The sequence below is a fragment of the Neodiprion fabricii genome, chromosome 1 (assembly GCF_021155785.1).
Source record: "Neodiprion fabricii isolate iyNeoFabr1 chromosome 1, iyNeoFabr1.1, whole genome shotgun sequence".
Classification (NCBI taxonomy): Eukaryota; Metazoa; Arthropoda; class Insecta; order Hymenoptera; family Diprionidae; genus Neodiprion; species Neodiprion fabricii.
In genome coordinates, this window is record NC_060239.1 from 37,294,932 (window position 1) to 37,319,756 (window position 24,825).

At 42.2% G+C, this 24,825-nt stretch overlaps 2 protein-coding genes across 21 annotated transcripts in view; both read right to left on the reverse strand.

Moving 5' to 3' along the window:
* LOC124188063 (tubulin monoglutamylase TTLL4-like) overlaps positions 1–24,825 on the reverse strand; it is a 193,458-nt gene that overhangs the window by 2,820 nt on the left and 165,813 nt on the right. For 18 of the 20 annotated variants that reach the window (XM_046580363.1, XM_046580373.1, XM_046580371.1 and 15 more), the window contains one exon: positions 22–220. The gene's annotated coding sequence lies outside the window, so the exon portion shown is untranslated. Of the gene's footprint in view, positions 1–16; positions 221–8,821; positions 8,846–24,825 lie in introns of those variants that run through there. The other 2 variants (XM_046580382.1, XM_046580364.1) reach the window with 2 other exon arrangements.
* LOC124188083 (enhancer of split mbeta protein-like) lies at positions 2,608–4,599 on the reverse strand. The gene has a single exon (XM_046580435.1). The coding sequence runs from the start codon at positions 4,250–4,252 to the stop codon at positions 3,647–3,649; it is 606 nt and encodes a 201-aa protein (XP_046436391.1). The 5' UTR covers positions 4,253–4,599; the 3' UTR covers positions 2,608–3,646.

Genomic DNA, 24,825 nt, shown 5'->3' on the forward strand with positions numbered 1-24,825 from the left:
TATTTATAAAATTTACCTTACCTCGTCGATGCCGTCTACTGCTCTTTTGAATTCTTCTTCTTCTTCTTCTTCTTCTTCTTCTTTTTCTTCTTCTTCTCCTTCTTCTGTGTGCTTCCGTTGCACTTTGTGTTTGTAGAATTTTGTTTTCTCCTCGTAGTATTTTTAATCGATCGAAGAATCCCAACCGTCAAATCCTCGAATGATGAAACGATACGATTATCTGTAAACGAGAAAATAAACAGTGATCAGACTTCGGTCTACAGTTTTTTTTTTCTTCTCCGTTTATCGTGACGTGTCCGATAAAAAAATTTCTTAAATTAAATATATCGCGTCGCGACGATATCGGATGATGTGATAAAACAAAAACGCACGGTAAATTTCATTGTCACGAGTTTAACGAGACGAGAAATCGACGAATGATAAATCGCGGCACGTGCCCTTATATTAAGTACACTGTACGTACATTACATACTACACGTGTTATTCTATACTTATCGCATGGGTGTAAATTCTTTTGATTAATACGTGCGATTGCAACAAAATACGTTCGGTCTATACATAGAAATGCGAATCACGATTCCACTTCAGGTTGGCTGATTGCGTGCCCGTGATGAAAAAATTTTAAAAAAATCTCAAACACCGCTGACCGCACCCGAAAAGTGCCGAATGAAGAACAAGCGATACGAACAATAATATATTTATTATACCACTTTATCGTATACATACAAGTTTACCAGATTTTTGATAATCGTCTAGCAATAAATTTCAGATTCAATCACAAGACGCCACGCGGTTTTTGCTCCCTGCGTAATCTGCTTTTGGGACGTAAGTCTCGTGGTCGCCGTGACGTATATAACTAGAGCCCGGACCGGAAATAGATATTACTATGACGCGAGTATAACTGTTGCTATTAATAAAATTTGCGGTTTTTAAACGAAGAGAGTTCCAAACATTGAGAACTTTATTTCTCGCTATGACGAAACGACCTTTAACAAATTTTTTTTACAAGCAAATAATTCTACCCGTATAACAATTTTTCCGTAAAAGTTTGAAAAAGCGGCGAGTTCTAAAACGAATAATAAAACTTGATACGATACGTTAGAGATAAAACGAACGGCGGAGTGAGATGCTTATACTTGACCCAAGTTCTTCAGAACCTGTAAATACCTGATGCATAAAACGAAACCGGTCGAGATGTGAAAATATTTCGTTAAAATTGGTGCTACGTACAAAGTCGCACTTTGATAGTTGAACTGCACGTATAACAAGTGTAACATTAGCCCGAGCTTACAGCGTCGTTTGAAAAAACCTGGATCATGTCTGGGTGTAAAAACGAACCGACCTGTTCTTCAAGCTATGATCCGGTACTTTATACCGGGATCTGAAATACAGAGGCATCGAGGAACCGTGTGACGATTATAAAAAACGAGATCAAACGTTTACAGTTTTTGCTTAGCACCCGTACAAAGGCGTCAGCACCTATCGGAATCCGCTGGATCGTTATAGATCTTTGGAAATCAATTATCGAGTGAATCGACGATGCCCGTCGGTCAGTTAGAAGCGATTGTTCCTGACGATTGTTTCATTTTTAAGTTACAGGTATATCGACCTGCTGTTACGATCAATTTTCGCCTGTCAAAAGTCACCCGGAGCACATCGACGATACTCTCGTACAATCGGCTTTGTCCTGACGTCGACGATCCGGACCGGAGGAAGCATGGCAGCATCTATCATCTCGGTGAAAAACTCGGTACAAAGGGATCGAATGCCGGGGGATTTAATGAAACCTTGAACGAGCCGCGGCACCGTTCGCCGTACGCGTTACATTATTGTACGCGTATCGTAATTAGAACGGTTTTTTACCCTCCCCCCCTTTTCACCTCTTCACAACCACGCCCCAAACATTTTTTCACTTTCTTCTTACGCCGCATGTTTCAGCCATCGCACCTTCGTTTTGTATACACCGTACAGATTGACACGGTTTTTTGTCACTCAACGACGTTACAGATTATCTGGAATTTCAATACACCACGTGTAGCAATATATTGTACCGAAAAATCTGATCAACGTAAAGAAATTGTCACCTGCTCTATACCGATGATCGAAAATTCTAATTGAACTGGTTTTTTTCCTTCCCTCTCTTCCCCCTCCCCCCCCCCTCTCTCTCTTTTCTTCCTTTTCAGCTTTTTTTTTTGTAACCAGTCCCGAATCACTCGCCTCGTATTAATTAAATCGACGCCATCTTCGTTCCTTTTTCTCGTATGCATGTACGACGATGAAAATTAAATTGAATTTTTTCACGCGTTGTTATTGCAGATTTATTGTAGGTATGAAATTTAGCTGCACATAGGATTTTGTTTTACCATATAATAAATAACTCATCATTCAAGTCGGAGAAAATTTTTCCGGTGGTAAGAAAGAAGAGAAAATTGGTAGAATATACGGGGTACTCGTAATATTATACAGGATGAGGAAATATTTCAAGCAGTAAAGTACACACGGTATGAGATTTGTGTTTGAAAATTTATTATTTTTAAAATCAATTCATTCCGTTTACGGTTTCATATTGGTTCGATTAGTTTTTTTTTTTTTTTTTTTCCGTTTTTGTTCTTAATCTCAAATACTCAAATATTATTCAACGGTTGTTGTTAACGACTAAATACTCTTAAGCATGTAACAAGTTAATATCTATTCTATCAATCTCACATGTGCTTAATTATCATATTTGTTGTGTTTTCCTCTTTTGTCAATTCTTTGTTATAAAAATGATTATCGTTATCATTATCATCATCATCACCATTACACATTACGAGAAACATATAGTAATCTCAGGTACAAAAAAAACCCTATCACAGATACATCATTAAAGCTTCATCACCTATATATATATATAAACTATTATACACATATCGTATCATATGTATCGATCAATCTATATTATACCTATTGTCACGAAAGAGTCAACTAAACAAAAAAAAAAACAAAGAAACAAAAAAACAGAAATTATACAAATAAGAAAAGTGAAGAAGGAAAGACATTATTTCATTTGCAAAAAAGATAAGAAGACAACATAATAATAAACCTATGTAACTAATATATGTTCTAGTGGATAACAATAAAGAACCGATCCTTAAATCCGATCGCTGCGAGAAATGCTATATATATATATATATGTGTGTGTGTGTGTGTGTGTGTGTGTGTGTACATAGTTAGAAATTACAACATTTGGAAGACGCGTAGATTCGTCGTTTCAGCTTATTATTCAACAAAATATATTCAAGTTATATTATATTATATTATATATATATATATATGTATATAAATATTAATATCATATATGCGTATCAGTTCAAACAGCTCTTTTCCTCTCCGTCTATCTCCCTGTACATTTAACAATTAAAATTTAACCCCTAACTTCGCTGTTTGTCGTATAAAATTTAGAGAATAGAAAAGAGGAGTGAAGAAAAATAATAATAAAAACTAAAACCTAGTTCGAGAACAAAGCAAAACATAATAAAAAAAAAAAAAAAAAAAAAACAACGTCCTTATACAAAATTCTAAAAATTCCCGAACTTCCCCTCCGCACTTTCACAGTTTCAATTAAATCGACGCTCCCAACTCCTCGGCTTCTTCCCATTCGAGTCCCCTACCAGGGTCGCCAAACGGGCAAACTCGACGACGTCGACGACTCGGATGACTCGCCGGATGAACTCGCTACGCTGACGGGACTCTGGGGCGGCGTGTAAGTGTTCTGAGGCACGGGGTTGGCCTGGGGGGCGGTGGCGGCGACGGCGGTGGAAGGCGTCGGAACGGGGGTGGGCTGCTCGAGTCTCCTAAGACACCCGCCGAGGTGTCGCATAAGCTGAGCGCCGGCTGCGGGATGGACGGAGGCGGCGACGGGGGTGGAGAGAAAGGTCGAGACCTCCTGGGCGCACTGCGTGAACCCCTCTCTAAAACGATCGGCGTAGCTGGTCTCGGGTGTGAGGGTGAGACGGCGCGCGGCTCGCAGGGTGTGGAGGTGCCTAACCGTCAGTTCGAGGATGTCGGCCTTCTCCAGCTTCGCGACGTTCTCACCTTCGGCCTGGAGCGCGGTGACCATGAGGTCCTTCAGTTCGTCGAGGCAGCGGTTTATCCGCGCCCTGCGCTTCCGTTCCAGCATCGGCTTCATCACCTTCCGATACTGATAAGTCCGCGACACCGGTTCCTCGTACTCCATACCGCCAACGGGCGTGTAGCTTGTGTGCGGTGCCATGATTGTTCTCCTTTTTATCTCCGCTCGAAAAAACGATATAAACACTTTCAACTCAAACACTTGTTTCCAGATTATTAATAACAACTCTCACTTCGGTCGTTTAGATTTACGGTACGTGAATTCTTTTACCGACGCACGAATCAAATCTGAACGACGATTTTCACGCTGTTTATATACAAATACATATATATATATATGTATATATACGTATATTCATATATTTACAAAGCGATATCGATATCGACGATAAACGGTTTCGATGTCAGTATCGTCTTTCCAAGACCCCTTCTCCTTATGTCTCTACCAGGTCACTTGAGCGTTGCGTAAGACGCGTTAGCTTCGGAGTGCCGAGCTGATCTGTTCGGTGTCGAGCGAGGTCGGGGGTATTTATAGAGTGCCCCCCCTCCCCCTCGCCCCTCCACACCACCATCGGACGTCGGAAACCGACCAGCAGCCGGAGCGCGTATCGTGGGAAGCTCTCGGGCCTCGGCGTTCCCACAGCTCGGAGAGGGCGAAGGCAGCAGCAGGAGGACCGCTGCTGCACACGAGGGGAGCGCGAAGCAGCGCCGTGGGTTGGGTTAGTATTTCGAGCAGCACACCTGCAGCCCTCAGTCTCACGAACAAGTGGAGCGCGCTACGCGTTGCGCGGTGAGCGCAGGAAAACAGCGCGGGTCGCAGGGGGAAGGACGCGCTCAGCGCACACGCCAAGCAGCGCGCGCGACCAGCACGCGGAGGCCTCGCGCCGCGCCGCGCCGCCGCGGCCTATGTTTCGCCCACTTGTTGGATCGCGGGAACGCGCCGCGTCGCTTTGCGCGCGCACACGCAGACAACGAACACGCACACACGCGCGCGCGCGCGCGCAAATAGCTGGCTCATGACAGTCGCTGCGATGCGAATTGCGCGCGTCGAGGTGACCCATTGCTTACCTATGTTACAGGTACGCACTCCGCGAGCAGACCAATGGTACACCTGATCCGGTTTGGTTCGTTAAGCCGAGATAGAGGATTTATCCCGAGCTTGCGCAGCGAGAAAAACAAGGACCGCTTCGAACGTCGATTGAGATCGAATTAAGTCTCTGGAATAATCGATCTTCTTAAAGTTTGTAATCGATTGTTCGTCGTTTTCCGTAACAACGTTACGATTACAATCCTGATTGTCGGTCCATTTATGGATCTCCCTGCGTATTTAGAAATCAAAACTATTTCTGTACACCGATCGTCCATTTTTCGAAACTTTTCCTTTGCGACTGCACGGTAAATCTTTGTTAATTTCTTCTTCGTTGATCAGCTGGGTATGCGAAACAGAAAATTTCCATGCTATCGCGAAGGAGATTTGATATCTGTCAATTGGTTGAGGGGAAGGGTGAGTCGGAATTTAGCTTGTTGAATGTACAGGCAAACGGTAGGTATCATACGTCGAGGTAGATATGATATTATTCCAGAGTATGCATACTGTGCATGTACGTATACGCATGTGTATGTATGTATGTACCGCACGTTCAACAAGTGTCCGAATGTCCTCAGTTCACTCACCGTACGACTGTAATAAATCGTGCAGGCGTTAAGACGCGTATGCGTAAATTTCCACGTTTCGAATACGCATGTAAAATGATCGATGAATCGTGTGAAGACAGTGCGTTAGATAAACAAATATTCAATTATCGGTTACGTACGTACGATAACATTGGCAAAATAAAACTACCCAAAGTAAAAAAACAAAAGAAAAAAAAAAAACTTGAATAATTTTTATTACTTACACCCGATCAATTTTCACCCCACTCGTCACTGAGAAGTGAGAGCAAAACTACAATACGCACGAGGAAAAATGTTCCAATTAAGTAGATTCCCGCGGTGGAAATTGATAAGTCGAAAGGAAACAGAGGTTGGGATAGCCGGTGGTGATTTACGAGGGGCATTTTGGGTCTGTGAGCCGCGGCGCAACCGCACATCAGGAGTCCGGCACGAACCCCTGCGCTTCGCGCTAACGACCCTTCGGCCCCTAATTAACCGAAAGTCTAGCCGGCTTATCGGTTGGGGTGAAAAAAGTTAGCGATACACCGCGCAGCCGCATGAACGTACATTATACATTAATTTTTTTTCCACAAGTATTTTTTTCGTTCTTAAAACCTTTTAACCTCCTTCGCCCCCCGGCCCCCACCGCCACTTTTTCCTCCCCCTCTCTCTCTCTCTCTCTCTTTTTTCGACTTTCTCCGCGCCCCCTGGAGCTCGTGAGAAGATTCAGTTTTTTCATCCCCCTCCTACGCATTGCATGGCATATATATACCTACCCAGGAGACGTTAGTTTTTACTTCTCGTAGCTTATCACTTGGATAGGCAACGGTTCTGGACGCAGTGTCACCCGCATGAGGCGTGAATGACGTCGACAAGTTGAGATAATTATATATATAGGTATAGGAATACGCGTAGAGTGCGTCAATGTTCCACTGACTGAAAATCTATTTTTAAATCAATTATACGACTCTTCGATTTTGTTTGTTATTCCGTTTTTCATACGTTAACCTCACAATTGTTCCAATTTCTCGTCCTTTTTTTTTTTTCATCCGCTTTCTATTTTCTTTTTTTTCTCATACGACGACGTGTAGGTACGTTTATTTTCGAGCAAACACGTGGGGAGTGAATAAAAATGAAACTGACGCCGAGAAAAAAAAAAAAAAAAAAAAGAGTAAAAATTAAAAAATTGTTCGACTGCAAAGCGAAATTTACGATCGGCACGTCTCTACACGGGCCGCGTGCGTGCGATATATTTCAGCGTGACAGCTACACTAGTTTCACACACGTTCGACTTACGCAGAAGCAACCTGAATAATATATACATATCTGTACAACCCGAGGCGAACGTTCTATTTATCGATAGAAATAATAAATGTTTCGTGAAAAAATACGAGCCGACAAATGTCGCTGGTCAGAAGCTTACGAGTCTGGTTTTTCATAATTAGGAGCATAGCAGTCGTATGTCAGTTTGTGTAAAACCGCGTCGACTCGTTACGCAAAGTTTGGCAAACCTCCGCGAATTCCACCTAGTATAACAAATTCTTTCGTAAATTTAAAGTTTCGCGTTGTCTCAGGTTAGGTTAGGGTTGCTTGGTTTTCCCCCAGATACCAGACGCGCGAATAGTTATTAATAAACAGTGGCCTAGGTTCGTTGTACGCCTAGGTCGCGATTCGAGATTATCAACTCGATCTTCCTCGGAAAGAAAACCGCCATTCATGCTTCTCAACAGTCTCAAACAGCCGTGTTGAATTTTATCTATACGAAACCTGTTTCAATTCTTTGCGTTTAGACTCATTCTATACAATATCAAATCTGATTCTGTTAATGAAATGGATACTTTTCAGCCTACATTGCGTGAATATCGAAGCTGCGAGGTCGCAAAGATTATTCAAGTTCCCGTATTTCAAGATCGAAATCCAACATGGCGACGGAATTTTCACGTTTCGTATACCTATACTGTTCTATATTTTGTGTTATAAACGGTTAAGCAGTTTGATCTCATTGATTGATTACCTGAGCCGGATGTTCGGCTCGAGTTACAACGTTCAGGCGGACTGCGCGGGATGAAATATAGAGTGAGAGAGAAATAAAGAAAGAGAGAGAGAGAGAGAGAGAGATGAAGAGGGGACGAGGTTAGGTTAGGGTAAGGCTGCTGCTGCTGCGGGATCGGAATTGTAGTCAGTGATTCGGCCACTTGAATCGATTTAATAAACTATTAGGATGACGGACTCGGGCGGGTCGGTAATTATATCAGCTTCCATACCGACCGGGATGCACCGGAAATAGCTCTCCCTGCGAATCGGGACTTCCCCTGCTCCCTTCCACACCGACCCCCTGCCGAGATTATTATACTATGTATATATACGCTGGAATTGAATGAAAAAGTATCACCAATTTCCGGCTCAAACTGCGCTGAAGATCCGTTTTGGCCTTCCGCTTTTATTCGCTTATATATGAATAAATTGTCATTACATCAACGTTCCTTCCGTGTAAGGAATTCTTTGGGATAAATTCACAAAGGAAATGCACGGATGAGTACAGAAAGAAACCGAACATCAAAATACACGAAAGAATCGGTTGTTTAAAACGATTAAAAAATCGAAAATCGTACGAGGCCAATACACTGAATAAAAGATATGCATCTAGTGATTTTTCAAATCTACGAAATGATTCAGTGTTATTTGACTGGATAAATCCTCGGTTTGCTCAAAGAAATTGTCTGTTACTTTCTGAAAAGCAGTATCTAAATAATTTTTCCTAATCCGTCAGTTTCGTTGATTCCGTTAAATTATTGCGTGCGCTGTAAATTCTTTGGCACGATTGCCTAAAAGAATGTCATAAAATCACTAAAACAATATTCAACTTGTTTAAACTATACCTTACAAATTCTTACACAGAAATAATATTTCTTTGACACGGATCAAATTTCACCACGTCAAATGTAGAACTGAATTTTTTCATAGAATCAAAGAATCGAATTATTTTAATGTATAATCAGACCATTTCGAGATCGGTTCTGTAAGAATGAGACTGACTTTGAGACATGAAAACACTCACCCCGTGATGTTTTTTACTTCGCAAATTCCCGAAAATCCGGTCGATACAATATTTCCTTTCCTTTTATTTTGCAGAGTAAAAAAATTGGCAGCTTCAAATCTGGGTCGGTAAAATTTTTCTTACATACATGCGGTGCAAAACGACTAAAACGAATAAAGAGTGCTCGATGCTTGAAACAGTAGCGCCAGTTTTCTTTCGACCACCTCGCAACTCTGATACTTCGGTCCAAACTAATCCGGAACACAACAAAGCTCGGTGTCCTAGGTTGTTAAATATCTAAGAACAAAAATTCCAGCGTTCTGGCCGCCGATGTGGTTCTTGGCTCGTGCTAGATATCCAAGTCCTCGATCCAACGCTCGGTTATTCCGGCCAGCTGCAGTGCACCTCAAGCTGGTGAATACGAACTCTAAATTTCGTGGGAAAATAGCGATGCGTGCACGGAGTGCGAGTCCGAACCGAAACCCCATGCAGGCCCCCATTGTGCCGATCGTTACGCCGTGCTGGGCCTATTCCTGGCCCAGCCTCGACTACTCCGGGGTATAAAACTAGATACAAGACGACGTCTTGGAGGAGCAGAGGGCCCAACATCGCCACGAAATACCCTGAATATTCCATTGTCACGTACACGTGCGACAAACTTTTTGTAATCCAACAATATACGTGTGTATATAAGCCTCGTCGCGAGATGGAATTCCATACGACGCGTGTCCTTTTTCGAGGAGAGAACGAATCGAGGGATTAACGAGAGGGAGAAACTGCGAAAACGCAACGATTGCCGAATTTAAAAAATAAGCTCTTATTCGCTGTCTACGTGAAACGTTGGATCCGGATTGATGAAAAATTTTACACCGCCAAATGGATCACGTGTCATATTATGCAAAATCTACTCGAGGATTGGGTTTTGGAAAATTTTTTGTACAAATAATCCTTTCGATTACTCTTCTTGCACTGAATAATCTGTTTCTACAATATTTACGTTCTGTGATAATATGTAGATGATAATACATATAACTATCTCAGTCTTAATTTTGTAGAAAGTATTTTTGTGATAAGATTTTCTTTCTACCAATCTGGAATACGAAGAAAAATGTTTTCCAATCACTGCTCGTTTGTTTCTGTTTTACTTATAAATTTTTTCGATTATCAATGATGTAAGGATTTTTTCCCTGGTTCGAGAAGCAAGATCGTACGTTCTTTTTCTCTCAATATGTTTCAACGTGCAGCATGATTAAAAATTCAAAGCCCCGAAAACTCAGCTTACTAAAAAAATGATGGAAAATTGCAAGCCCTGGAGGAGAAGAAATAGCAACTTGGCGAATCGTGTCAGGTTGAAAAAAGGTGGACAGTTTAATTTGGTGTCGGGTATTTGTAAGCCCCGAACCGTCGGAGTGTTTTATTCAACCCTTGTCGCTTTTCACCCCTGCAGCATAAGCCGATCTCCGTCCAGCGCGTTGCTCAAGCTGCTCCGTTAAACGCGTGTATCAGAGATTCCTCCGGTTTTCCCCCCGCATTGAAAGTCGCCCGTCCGGCTCTTTGAGAGGAAGCGAGCATGGCAGCAACCCCCGGAATCTTTTAACACCCTAATGCCCCGCTCTCCTGGAGCAGCTTGCGCAGCCTGCTGCAGCCTTTGGCGTGGCTGCAGGCAATACGAGTGGGCCGATATCGGGCCTCCTTCTCACTCGGGCGCCGGAAAAGTTCACCGTCTTTTTCTAAGGGAGGCCTGTCGTCGCGCTGCTGAGGCACAGGTGGTGCGGGCCGTGGGAAACCTCCGCGCCGCATCTTCCCGAGGGTGCAGAGCAAATCGCTCAGCCCCCGAGAAACCACCCCCTCCGATCCACGCGTCTATGGACGTAAAGCCGGCCGGTTATTTTAGATTTTACCGTTTTCGAACGGCCGCAACGGTGATCGCCTGAATTGGGCCTCGGGCCCGTTCGAAACACCCTCAGGCCTCCGGTTTAACCCCCGTAACCCCATGGAGTGTGGCTTTCGCGTGCAGCTTCGGTCCCTCGGACCCCGAAATCGAAATAATTAGGACCCAAAAGTCATAAATTCACTACACTGAGAAACATTTCATTTGTTACAGTAACTAGAAAAATTCAGTGAAACAGGTATCGTTGAAAAAACTGTTCGAATCTTGTTGGAATTAGGAAAAACGAGGTGCGCCTAAACATTTTGCGCTATCGTCGATCCTTTTTCGGTTATTATTTTTAAAAAGTTAACGAGCTTGATCGTCTCGGTTTAATTAAACTCATAATTTGCGTTAAAAGAGGTTTGCGGTAGAGTCAAGATCACAGGATAACGATCACCATCTCATGCCCGTACGATTATAATACTAAAAAATTATTCCGAGTAATCGTATAAAAAACTCGTACAACGATACAATATTCAACAGGTGAAATGTCCGGGAGTTTGTTCGCTTGGTCCACCTTGTGAATCAACGGGCTCGAGATAGCGATTTAAAATCCGTGCGAAAACCTTGGAACGCGTAATACATGTACACACGATTATAACACTTTGCAAAAAATTTGCGCATTCAAGGTGTGTCGAAGATCTTTGCGTGCACAAACGCGAGCGCAACGCACGCGTGTGGGTATGACGTATACTTCAAAGGTTCCACGCGCACCTTGCGTTACGCGAATGCGTTACAGACAGGTAGATACGTAACGTATACGAACCTTGATCGGGGTCCAAGCCTTTTCTCATGCCAATTTAATTTCCATACGCGTCGCTACCGCAACGGCGATCGCAAGCCCGGTTTCGTTGAGTGTGCGTGTCATGTGCGGAAAGTGCGCGCGAATTTTAAGCACTCTCCTGCAACGGTAAAGCGGGGCCCAGTTATCGGTGTTAAACGGGGCCCGCTGCCGGCTTTGAATAGTCGCCGGCCTTTTTCACCGGTCTCCTTAACTCGACGCTCGACTCGATTGGACTTCGAGACGGCAGCTCGGATAAGCCGAAAAACGCACCGCCGCTGCGCATTCAATTCTGCAATTAACGATTCCGCGGTTTCAAGACGACGACGGTGGTGATGACTTCGCGAATTGTTGCAGCTCTCCGAGCGATTCCTTCTTCTTTTTTTTTTTTTTTTGGCTTCTTCGCATATTCTCTTACCCGCAAAACGATCGCCGTTAAGACGGGGAAACCTCTGCAGCGTGCATTCAGCCACGCATGCAATCCCTGCGGTCAAACCTTCGGCGAGCGGAATTTCGGGCCCACGATGCGATCATTCGATATCCATGGAAAGCCCTCAAAGATTAAACGACCAAATCCACTCCGACCCTTCTTTCGGGCTTCTTATTTAATGACCGTTATACGTAATATGAGAAATTCCGTTACCGCCTTGATATAGAAATCATCGCCGGTGCGACAACGGATACAATTACAGAGGGTGACTAGTTTTCGATAAATTTAAACGATGTAAAAGTCGAATAAGAAAAACTGTCGTAAATAAACGATCAAACAAAACAACCTGCGAGTTTATAGAATCTGAGTGAAAAGTGGACAGTAATGGTGACAAATTGGACAAATCTGGTTTATAATATCCAGTTTATCTAACTTTCGATGTAACAATTCTTCGCCTCCGCGATTCTTATGATATTTGCACTACATGTACGGAATGATGAAAATTGTGCAATTGGAATCGCTTCGCGAACAATTACTGCACCATTTATACAAACATGTATGCGTAGGTTGGAGAGACATCCAGAAAGATCATAGATAATGACCATAAGTAAATCGAAAATCAAACAGAATATTGCATTTTGTAACAAGGGAGTAAAGTCGACTTTATTTCCGATTCTAGTCTGGCCGCAATATTTATTTTAAAATTGGGATTTTTAAATTGGCCTCATAATTCCCGCAAATACGTTTTAGGAAAAAATATGCCACTTTCGTCTAGCTTTTGAGGTCAAAGAAAATTAACTTTACGGTTGAGCCGGGAATAATAGAATTTTGAGTACCTACTCCGTATTATTGTTAAGGAATAAAAACTATTACTAACAACGATAAAAAGAAATACGATCGTGACGCAATTCGCACGAGTTAACTCAATTGTTTTGCTAACTGAGGCGATAATTGATACGCTTCGATTTATTCACGTGTAAAATAGTCTACGCAGCTGCGATATTCACTCTGCTTCACGCGCTGAAAGAAACGACGATGCTGTAAAAATGAATCATCATTAGATTCGATTCGGTAATTGAAATAATCACAGAGTTTGTTTCATATTTCTGAACCAATCGTGCGATGATTTCGAATAAGAAATGTCAAGTTACCAGGGTTACTATTTTCCTTGCTGTGTTCACCGTTATATCTACCTGTTACTATTGTACTGTATTCGAATTGATAATTCAGCGTGCGATAAAATCGACTGAATTTGGGCGAAAACAAATGTAAAAATAAAAAAAAAAAAATTTATAACGAGATTAAAAAATAGTATAACATAAGAAAAAAAAATTCTACTTATACAGACTTTCGGTATACAGAATATATATTGTAATATTTCACGATTGAACAATACAGGTGAATTTCCGAATTCATGTTTAAAAGCTCCGGTCGGATTGCACGACGGGAAGTGTTTTAAACTATAGGCACAAAGATGGTATGATAAATATAATAATACAATTATGTATATTGTGATGTAACAAGGATACGTGTTACGGAAGAAGTGGTAGAAAAAAAAACTGTTCCGATATTCAAGCTAGAAGAAAGAAGGGAAATCCGTGTAAAATATTAAAGAAGAGAAGGGTAAATAAATAGAATAAAGAAATAAATAAATTAGAAAAAAAAAACAACAGGTCCGAGGTGAATTAAGAAGGTTTGTCGACCCCTTCGAAGATGCGCGTTATATTATAATGCGTCGGTACAAAGGTGTACATATCGTACAAGTCGGCACGTGCACGACATGCACGGTATGTTGTACATACGACACGATGTCCGTCCGTATATAATATTAAGGATATAACATACGTGCGTTATACGTGTACGTGCTAGCACGAGACGAGCGTGTTCGGATGTGAATATCACGGTTACGTGCACGACGTGTTATACTATAGATGGATTTTCATTGATTTCCTGGATTCGTCCAAGTATTTTCCTTAGATTTCCCAGCGTTCCGAATTATTTCCAGTGATTCGTTTTGATTTCCCGTGATTCCGAGAAATCCTGAGATCCCTGGAAACTGTTTATAACATTGACAAAAGCATTTCACGGGACGTTTGAACGCCGGCTAACCCGAAAATTCTGGCACCTGTTTTTTTTTTTTCAAATCGGATAACGAGCTATCCTAATTTGCGCGCTAAATTTCTGAAAATTGAATTGTTTTTTTTTTTTTTTTTTTAAAAATTCTCTCCCTGGCGGAGAGTTGACAAATTTTTGGATGGAAAATTAATGTAGGGTAGTCAAAAAACATTGGCGGACTGGCATCGATCGATAGAAAATTGAAAAAAAAAAAAAAAAAAAAAAAAAATGTTCTCAACATCAGGACAGCCTTTCATTAGAAGCGCTTCAGCTTTGTTCATGCAAAAAACTTGCTACAACGCTCCGCCAGACAGAGAATTTTCTTCAACGGATCATTAAATTTTCCAAATCCGGCGTGCAAACTAGAATATCTCGTAACCCGATTGAAAAAAAAAAAAAAAAGAAGCGTCAGAACTTTCGAATTAGCCCGCGTCCAAATAACCCGCGATTCAACGTCAACGAGAAATCATTTGTGAACTGCAACACGAATCGTCGAAAATCGTTTCAAATCATGCGTTGGCCGGGGTCGGCGTTAATTTCCGTCAACGTAGGTAGTACAGGTAGGTGTATACAAGATAGATATCGTCGTCGTCGTAGTTGCGGGAATATGCGCGACGCGTACCGTCCTCCAACGGCCTCGACTCCTGGGGGCGCGCGCGCCGGCGCGATACGAGCTGAGCGATCGACGCGCGGCGTCGTCTCTGCACCGGCGATCCACCACATGCCTTCACACCACCGGTTCCCATGGCTCGTGCTGCTGCGTGCATCCCCCCCCCCCCGCCCCACCACCTCTCTCCCCCCCTTTCCCACCACGAGCCGCTGACGGGAACACGGGGGACCCACGTAGCGCGCGCCGTCGCGGACGTCGGGCGTAACGACGCACCGTGAATTACGAATGAATGCCGCCTGATCGCTCCCTCTCTGTTTCTCTCTCTCTCTCTCTCTTAGCGCCTGTGCACGCAAGAAAACGGCGCACCGACCCGACGCGCATTGCGCGCACACGTGATATTGTCGTTAGAATAACGTTTGACTCTTTAATTACTACTCGCTCGCCGTCGCCCTCCTCTGTTGCGGTTAATTTCGCAACTAAGGAAGATCTGAGGTGAACACTTTGCAGCGAAGGTTTGCTTGGTAATTGAATTATTGATGGCAAGTAATCGTGGACGTTTGTTTTTAGCGATATTTGACGCGTCTTGTAATGCGATTTTTATTGATTTTGTATTTACGGCGAGTATCCGAGTGATTTCTCATTCGGTTTTAATGGTTTTACCGATTTCTTGACGTTTTTCAACGTTACAAGAGATTTTTGGTGACATCGGGATTGAAGAGAATCGTAAGAAATCAATGTGAATCACTGGAAATCATTTGAAAGGATAGGAAATCGAAGGAAGTCGTTTGGTTGACTGTTGGGAATCGATTAAAGCACGTGATGTATAAGGTCGAAGTGAATATAACGTTGATACGAATTAAAATCCGCGAGACGATTACATGGCGATTGCCATGATTTTCAAGGCTATAATCATGTGATTTTCAGTAATTTCACCTGTCTCGAGTAACTCCTCGTTGTTCCAAAAAAAGGTATTTCGGTCATTCAACATTCTTTGAAATTAACATTTCGATTTCCATCTGATAAATTCATGACTTCCTTGATCGAGGGTGAATGTCCACCCTTGGATAAACATTCACAACCGGAGAGCCGATTTCACTTTCAGGAATTAGGAAAAACTCTGCCTTGACCATTTCAAGTTAATTCCACGATAATCCGTGAATTACAACACATACAATGTATGAAGTTGAACGTGAAAGTAAAAATCGTTTTTCGACTCATGGGTAACGTGGTTAGAGAGCACGCTTCTCGATGCATATAAATTGCGTGACTGTACGTTAAGGTTGAGGCTGCAAAAAATAGAGAAGAAAATTAAAGGAGAACAGAAATATCGCGGCAAAAACCGTGGACGTGGACATAACCCATCGAAACGATTTCTTTCGATTCCAAGAACCGGAGAAGCTGAGTACGAAAGGACGTTTCGCGGGCATGTATAATTTCGAAGGATCTTCCGCGGCGAGAGCATCGCTGGGATCAGGTCTCCGTAAGAAAAGGCGAAGGTAATCGAAGTCAAACACGGGCAAAAAGCGAGCCGCAGGAAGAAGAGGTTGCGTCGGTGTTGACCTCCCAGGAATCGAAGAACCAACAACTTTTATCCCTAAGCCAACAAAATTTTTTTTCCCCCCACGGCTCTCTTGGTTTAAGTTTTTACTTTCCTCTCTTCCTTACCCGCACCGGAAAATTTCGTTATCCACGCCTCGCGGACCTTCCTTTAACCGCGTGATCGGCTGCACGTTCTGCCTCTGATAGTTCCAGCCTTTTTTCTCCCCTCTTTTTGCCGCTCTTCGACTTCTCCTTCCACCGAATTCCACCCAAGCGTCCATCGATTACGCGACCGGAATTGCCGGCGATGTACCGAGTAAAAAATCATAACGCAAAGACATCTTTCCACTCAATTTTTTAAAACCTTTCAACAATTTTTCACCTCTACAAATTGCCGAACGTGCGAGAAATTCGGCTTCGTGACAATTATTTTCATTCGGACTTTGAAACTTGTCGAACGTTTTCAAGAAATATTCAACACATTCCGACTTGGTAGCAAATTTTAACGAAACAAACGTTAACCGAGAGTTCAAAAGGAGGAGAAAGAATCGTGACAAATTACCGAACGCAACGAGTTTCTCAAATTTTCCTTCCTACCGTGAGAAATGAGATTATACGTCTACAATGTAGAAAAAAAAATAAATAAATAAAAATAAAAATTCCTGCGACAGTTCAATGGAATGACAATATAATTATCGAAAAAAAAACAAACATTGACATGTAAATTTTTCTTTGATCTCCTCCACTTGTCTAGACAATTTTATAATCCCTGTGGATATCTTTTGCTGAATTCTGTTCGGTAAATCATGATCACGGACTATGATTTCGTACAAAGATAAGTCGAGACTAAAATAGAACATACAAAATAAGCAACAAAGCACGGTTTGTTCCCCTGGACTAGATTTACATACATTCTACCCGAGCATTGCGCACAAACACACTCGTACGATTCGTATTAAAGGTTGTTTTATAACTTATTTTTGTTCCACACGGTTGGCCGCCCTCGGTGTGAACCAAGTCTCGAGGATACGCCCGGTTGAACCGAGGCGAACGATGTGTAAATTAGCGCGATATGTTTTATGTAAAAATTTTAATGAGAAAAATATGCACATACTGTTGCATGTGTGAACAACAATTAAATCCCTTGGGAATCAAGAGATCGAAAGAAGCTCAACGATAGTTTCTTTAGTACCTACTTATTGTAACTTTCGTAAAAAATTGTGCTTGCGGTTACTCAATCGAAGTGTTTTCAACAAATTGACGGAATGACTCCGTTACGACTCTGTTGAAAAATCGATCTATACAATTTTTCTATTCTTTTTTCTTTTTTGTTATTTTTAATCATAATTCGTTTAATTCAAACGATAATCATCGAAGCAGTGAGGCTATAAATAAAGTACCTACAAGAAGTGTGAATTTCTTCGACAAACGCGTTTCCCGAGACAGCATTTCGGTGCATGACGGTCAGGAGACACTTTAATGCCTACAACGTGCCAGAAATATCGCGTTTACGACACAAGTCACAAGGAGGGCGGTTTGGGAACGCGCGTCAAGCGGCAATACAAATTTAAGCCCAGTTACAAAGTGGTTCACAATCGGATCCCGACCGAAACGGTCGTTCGAGGATGGCTAGACGCGACGTGGATTAACTGTGACACGTACGTTGAACGTCGGGCCTCGACACATGCGTCACATTACCAACGACAAGAGGCCCCCAGTTTCGGTGGCCGTAAAAATATCATTTTATTACGTACCGTTGCGGTGAAACGCTCGCCGAGAGAGCCAGTCATCAAGAGCCACTGCATGATCACGATGATTATACTCTTTCTGGGACTCTAGTGTAGCCCATCCGGCAATCAGCTTGATCGACACCAATTATGCTTTTATTCAAAACTGGCTTTAGAGTAATTCAGGACTGATAAATCTCCCGAGTTTTCTTGCTGAGAAAAAAACCACCTTCAACCGTTTAAAACTCAGTCATGCTTAATCCTCGGTCTCCACTGTGTACCTACACTTTAGTGCGATGCTGATATTGCAAAGTTCTCATTGCAAGTAACTTTGAGAATTTTGTTCAAAGAATCTATTCGAGTATAAAGTACATGTATTATTCTGTATCTGAGAACATGTTCGATATTTTTTGACGGAGGATTTCCCGCAAAATAATATCTTTGTATCAAGTTGTAATAACGGGAACGGAAGTTCAAGTTGAACTTTCTTAAATAGTTCCCTGCAATATCTTATTCGGCATGTATGGATCAAAAAATCGATGACATTTTTTTTTCAAACCTTTCAAAATTCTCCACACGTAGTGTTCCAACGATCAAAGCTGGTGTTTACACCGACTTGTATCGTGCAAACGATTGTTTTCAAATTAACACAAAAACCACCGAGGTAAAGTGTAAGCAGAAGTATGAATTTTTGAATAAAATTCCAAAACCAGTCGTTTTGACTGGTCTGTTAGTTCTGGTGTTGAAAACAAAAAAAAGAAAAGAAAACAAAAGACAAAACTTTGGAGATTCTATAAGTGAATTGTATAATAAAAAAATGTAACTCGTTCCACCTTCGATTCGTTGTAACAATTCCTTAATACACTTGTCCATAGGATTAAGCATATAAGGTATCGATGTATGTTAAATTTAATGTCGCTACTTATCACGAGATAGAGAAACACGCAGTTAGTCGATCGGACGAGACCGGTAATTGTCTTATCAGAGATTTTCCCCCATCTTTCCTTCGATTTCTTTGATCGTTTATTTTCTTCGTCGCCTTCCTCCCCTCATCGGTGAGAAGCTAATGAACCGAGGGAGGCCAAAGAGGAGCGATTAATTCAGCACTTAATTGACGGACCAAAGGATCAGTGGATCGGACAAGGATAGCGGTTCGAACGCGCGGCGTTTCAGGTAGTCGTCCATCACTTATGCCGCTCCACACGATCCGTCTTACGTATCACGCTGATGCGGTAAAAAAGAGAGTAAAACAGCGCATAAATTCAGCGTTCAATTCCGCTGCGCCAATGCGCTTAACCGAAAATCAATCATTGCGATCGGTTCCCGGGCATCTCGGCTGAGCCGCCGTTTGTCCTCCTCGCATCATCGCCGGCGTGCATCGTTATAATAGCTATTTGCACGCGAAACCCGTAGGTATTCGCTACAATAATTCAGGCCACGTACCAAACGTCATTGTTTCGTAAATTCCTTGTTTTGCCGTTTTCGGCCCCGTAGGCAGCGGCACTTGGCCTTTTCTCATCCAGCCCGCAGTCCAACTTGTTCCTTAATACTGGCGCCGTATATTAAAGCGAGTCTGGCAAACGATATTTATACCCCGAAGTATAAATGGGTTGTGAAATTTTATTTTTATCCAATTAAATTCATCGGCACTGAATCGATGTGGTCGATTTAACCGAATTAATACACGTATAATTCAACCAGCCTGTGGATGATGTAGTCATCGATGAATCAGTGACCATTGTTTCTAGTTTTTACCAACGATTGGCTATATTCAAACTTGCTGTAGTACCAATTCGTTCGAGCTTTCGTATAATAGTCACGAGTCGAGACAACGAGTCCAAATCTGTACAATAACAAATGGTAATGCTGAATTACTATTCACAGTAATAATGACTCGGGAATTTGACCGATCTCTGAAAAGAGATTGGTATTGACAAGTTGATTCGACATTCTTTACCCAGATGACTCTAACAATAATCTATCACGAGTACGGTAAAGTTAATCTTAGCTCAGAGATTTCACAGGATATCCAATAATCACCCTTTGAAAGGGTGGTTATTCGATGTAACGATCGAGAAGGTGACCGTACCGTAATTCGAAAGAAAAAAAAAAAAAACAAAAAAAAAACAAGTAAACTTGAATCACGAAACGAGACACGCGGCAGACTAAACGTGATCGATGTCACGACTGATGCCAACTTCAGTACCGATTCTCATTTAACAGATAAGTATATTACAATACAAGTATAAGGATAATCGTATCGGTTATCACCGAAGCGGCTCGGCGGTCGTTGAGAAACGAGTCCGCGCGCTGTGCCCTCGTTCACGAAGATATCAGATAAAAGAGAGAAAATACGACAGGGGAGGAGGAAGGCGAGGTGATCGTCAGACGTAGACGAGAAGCCCCGGAGCGTTCAACTGCGCGCAGATAGGCGCGCGCCGACACGTGGGCCGGCTCTGAGAGAGCGCGCATGACGGACCAACCAGTCGGTAGTGACTAGTGTGAGGGCCTCGCGTGGAGCTCCACCACAGGCATGCGATACGTGGGGCCCCGGGGCCCCGGGGGCGAAGCGACGGGCATGAAAGGGTACAACGAAACCAGCTTACAAGTACAAGGTAGCTGCCGTATAGCTGGGAGCGAAGGCCTGACGTCACGTCCGGCGCGCGGTCGTCGATGGTCGTCGAGTGTGGGAACCGGCGGCAGGTGCGCCGAGAGCCGAGAATCGAGCCTCGGACGGAGCGGGGGGGAAGCGCGGGGATTCCCCCGGGCGACCGGGGTGCATGCCGCCACGCTCTCCGCGCACGCTGAACACGTGCAGCGCGGTTCGAGCGAGCGAGCGCTGCGCGCTGGCTGCGCGCTAGTTGCGCGCTGGGCGCTAGTGCGCCGTGCTGAACGCGCACTGGATGCGCGCTCCGTGAGTAACGAGTATAAGCACACGAGTAAGCGCGCGCACCCTCGAACGCGGTGCAGGGACCAGAGGTGCTTTCTCGGTGCGCGCGTGTGGGTATTATAACCTTCTCATTCTTTTTTTTTTTTTTTGTTTTCTTCTATTTTGCGCAACTGCAGGTAGCCGCTGTGCGATAATTGCTAATTGCCGTTTCTTTTCCGGTAAGGTGAGGCGACGGTTTGGTTCATGGGATTCGGATGGTGGTTTGTTTTTGTTTTTTCCATTCGTCTTCTTGTTTTTTTTTTTTTCTTTTGTTACAAGTGTTTTCAGCCAGTTTTACAGGAATTTTTGATTGCTCCGGATAATGGATAACATTTTTTTACCAACGGCTGGGTTGATTGAATTTTGTATTTTGACTTCATGTATGTTGGCTCGAACGACGAATTTCAAAATGAATAATCACACATGTTTCGTGCCGTAGGGTAAATATACACGGTTCAAATTTGTCTCGATACAGTTTCGGAATGATTCGAAAAAAGTTTGGACTTTGTGCAAATTTGAAATCGACCGAACTTTCCTCTCGCGGTAATCAATTACCCTTTCGTTATTTGCAAATTTGGTACCTATACATGTTTAATATACCAACGGTGTTGTTTATTATTCGTCAAACTTTTATGATTCATCTTTCATACCTTAAAATTCGCGAATTTAATTCTTTCCGAAACAACATTGTTTGTACCGCATCCAACAGTTTCGGAATTGGTACTTTACGGTACACGGAGATGAAAAATTTAACAACCATATCCTGCATTACAATAATACTTTACGCAGGCTTTTCTGATTCTAATCACGTTCCATGTATAAATAATGTCCACATAAAATCAGAGAAAAATATAATTCAACGATTAAAAAACAAAAGTTTGTCTCCAGCCGAGAGGGATAAAAAATTTGTAAAAGTAATTAAAATACAAACTATCGAGTAGAATGTACAAGTTAAGTTGTAAAAATGTACACGCAATGATAAAAGCGTATCCCAATAACTAACGAGATTTTGTCTGTCGCCCCACGGTACCGTATTACGATATTAATATTACTATTATTATTATTATCTATGCATACAGTACATAAATACAGGTATAAAAAAAATACAATGACCGAGGTAAAAATGCGTGTAACTAATTGTGTATTTGCAGCAAATTAGTAAGAAAGACGAGAGGATAGATTCTCCAAGGGAATCGCTGTACGCAATGTTTTCTAACCTGCGGTAGTAAAAGGAAGAAGAAAAATAGGAGAGGTGGGGGGGAATTAATTGGTTCGTCCTTAATTAACGTCTCGAAAGACCATGATACGAAGCGTAGTTGTAGGTACGTGTCACGCTCGTATATGATGCGGTAGGTACGGATCCTGGTGTAGATGCGTGCACGAGGCGATAGGGAGGCTGCGTTGGTAATTGGAAAGGTTAATTAACGGGATACGCGTGATTGTTGGTCGCTGCGTGAATACAAGCGTCAAGAGAATGAAACCCGAGGTAACTTTGTTACTGAATTATTAATAATCACGTACTCTGTACGAGGTACCTGAGAGACAAAGGCATAAAATCGTGTATGGATACGTTACTGTAACTGCAGAGGTGATTACGACGATACACACGTTCATCATGGTAATGGTCGTTCGTTAGTTTCTCAAACCGCGGCACGGAGTCGGTGCCCATCGCGTCCCGCACCCTGAAACGCATATGTGACATTTATTACACAGAGGCGACCAAACGCACGAGCTTCGGTTCTCCCTTTGAAATCGTTATTAACGACGGCCGAGGCCGCTCCAGGCTTCCGACGGTGTCTAATGACTCAATCAGGTTTCCCAGTAGGTATTAATATATAGAAAATCTTATTTTATCGACGTATATTACACGGCCTAATGAAGACCGGGCCGCAAGTTACGCACAAAAACAACCGGATTTAAACCACGGATAAACGAATGGAACGAAACCGTGTAATCCTCACGCGGTCATCAAACGCGTCTTTTCACTTCGTATCGTGGATTTTATTATCCTTGGCTTACTTCGCCAGGGGTTGAATTTTTCTTTGGATATCGTGAATATTTTGAAATGATACTTACTATTCATATTGTTACAAGATTATCGTACGCCGAGTACATTTGTCAAATTATTATACTCGTGAGTTACGGAAACAGATAAATAGAAAATACTGAAATTCTAAAGACAAGCTTAGATATCGATATTTCGTTTCAAATCGCTGCCAAATGGTCGAAATTTAGCAGATTTGTTCGATTTCGTGATGAATGATTTTATCAAAAAGACTCTTTTATGCAGTCAATGAAACAGAGTTTTTTTTTGTTGTTTTCTTTCCAGTAGTCAAATTCAATATTGCTGTGTGTTGATCATAATCTATATCGGTGGAATATTGTAATCATTCGTATCAAAGACTCAATGACACCAATACGATAAAAAAAAAAACAGTATTACAGTGAATTTATACAAAATAATTTTTTGAGCAAAATCAACGACAATCGTAAACTGAAATAAAACGAATCTGCCAGATTCTTAAAGAGTTTTTCAAGCAATTTGAAATAAAACATTCATATTCAAATTGTCGTTTATGATTCTCGTATCTTTTTTTTATTTTTTTACTTTTAGAACAATATATTCTATGAGTACTCCGGAGTATCTCGTAATAAGGCTGATAAAAAAAATACGGATTTTCGGCTAACCAACCCCTTTAATCGAAACTTTCCAAACTCTGCTTGAGGGATTAGGTACAAGGCACAGAGTCGGCATCTACGCACGTACAACGATCACTCGTATTAAATCGTCGAGCGTTGCAATCATCGTCGTATCCTCCGTTTCCAGCCCGTTCGACCCCGACCTCGGATTTATTACTTATCTAATGACGAGGTGTTGCGCTAAAAAGGCCCCAATTTGAGTCCGGCCTGAGGTAACGTAACGATCCGAAATTATTATCGTCTGATTCGAGCTCTCAACCGTTGCAACTCGATGCTGCTGCGTCCCGCACGTACCGATCTCTTCCGATCGGTTCTTCGCACTCCGTTATGTATCCTCACTTTCACGTACTTGTAACTTCACTTCTCTCTTTCTTCCTTGTTCTTTTTTTCTCTCCTTGGCTTTCGACCACGTGACCGTGGCGCGTGACTCTGACCACGAAGGGTGGATATAAGAGAGGAAGCTGAGAGGCAGCAGGACCCGCAATGCAATATTTCTGCCTCATTTCGTCTTACTGACGGTGAATATTTTATACATTTGCATTACATGCCTGAGAACAATTTGTAAAATATGAAAATGATTTTTGACTAGTTTTATTCTATTATTCAGATTCAGGGCAGTGTATAAAATAAATTATCATTGCTCATTCGACTGCCGTTGATAGAATTAGCTATTCTATTAATTAATCGTTTCGGTATAATTTTTAGTTGACGTTGTCAGATTACTTATTTCGAAAAAAGTATCTTGACGCAACATTTTGTTTTCATTTTTATCGACAAGCACCGTGAAACCGATTAACTTCGATACTAAAAATGTTTAAACAGTACGATAATTCGAGCTGGAATGTTAAATTTAACATCGAAATTAATTAGGTATAAAATTTAGTGACTTTCGTCGTTTGAGTTGCATAAATTGTCAGAAATTTCAACAAACTTATGAAACACGGGGTTCAGAGGAGCAGGAAAAACTTGCTACAGGCAAGCCGGATTGAAATCCCATTCGGATTCCAGCACTGTGCACATAGGCATACATGTAACGCATCGTGCAAGTCGAACACCGCGTAATGCCCTGTACAACCTGCAGGGGTAAAATTGCACCTATTTAAAATTCAAACCAGTTCTTCCACGAATCTTGTTTTATTTACGCATTCGTTTAATTTATTTTTCGTTCAGAGTCTCGTGTGGTATACGTATACATGCACGTATGTACGTACGTATGTATGCATAATGCGCCTGTGGATCGTAACTCGCGGAGCGAGGTTCAATT

Coding starts and splice junctions, on each gene's coding strand:
- LOC124188083 (XM_046580435.1), bottom strand. CDS start 4,252: ATGGCACCGCACACAAGCTACACGCCCGTTGGCGGTATGGAGTACGAG.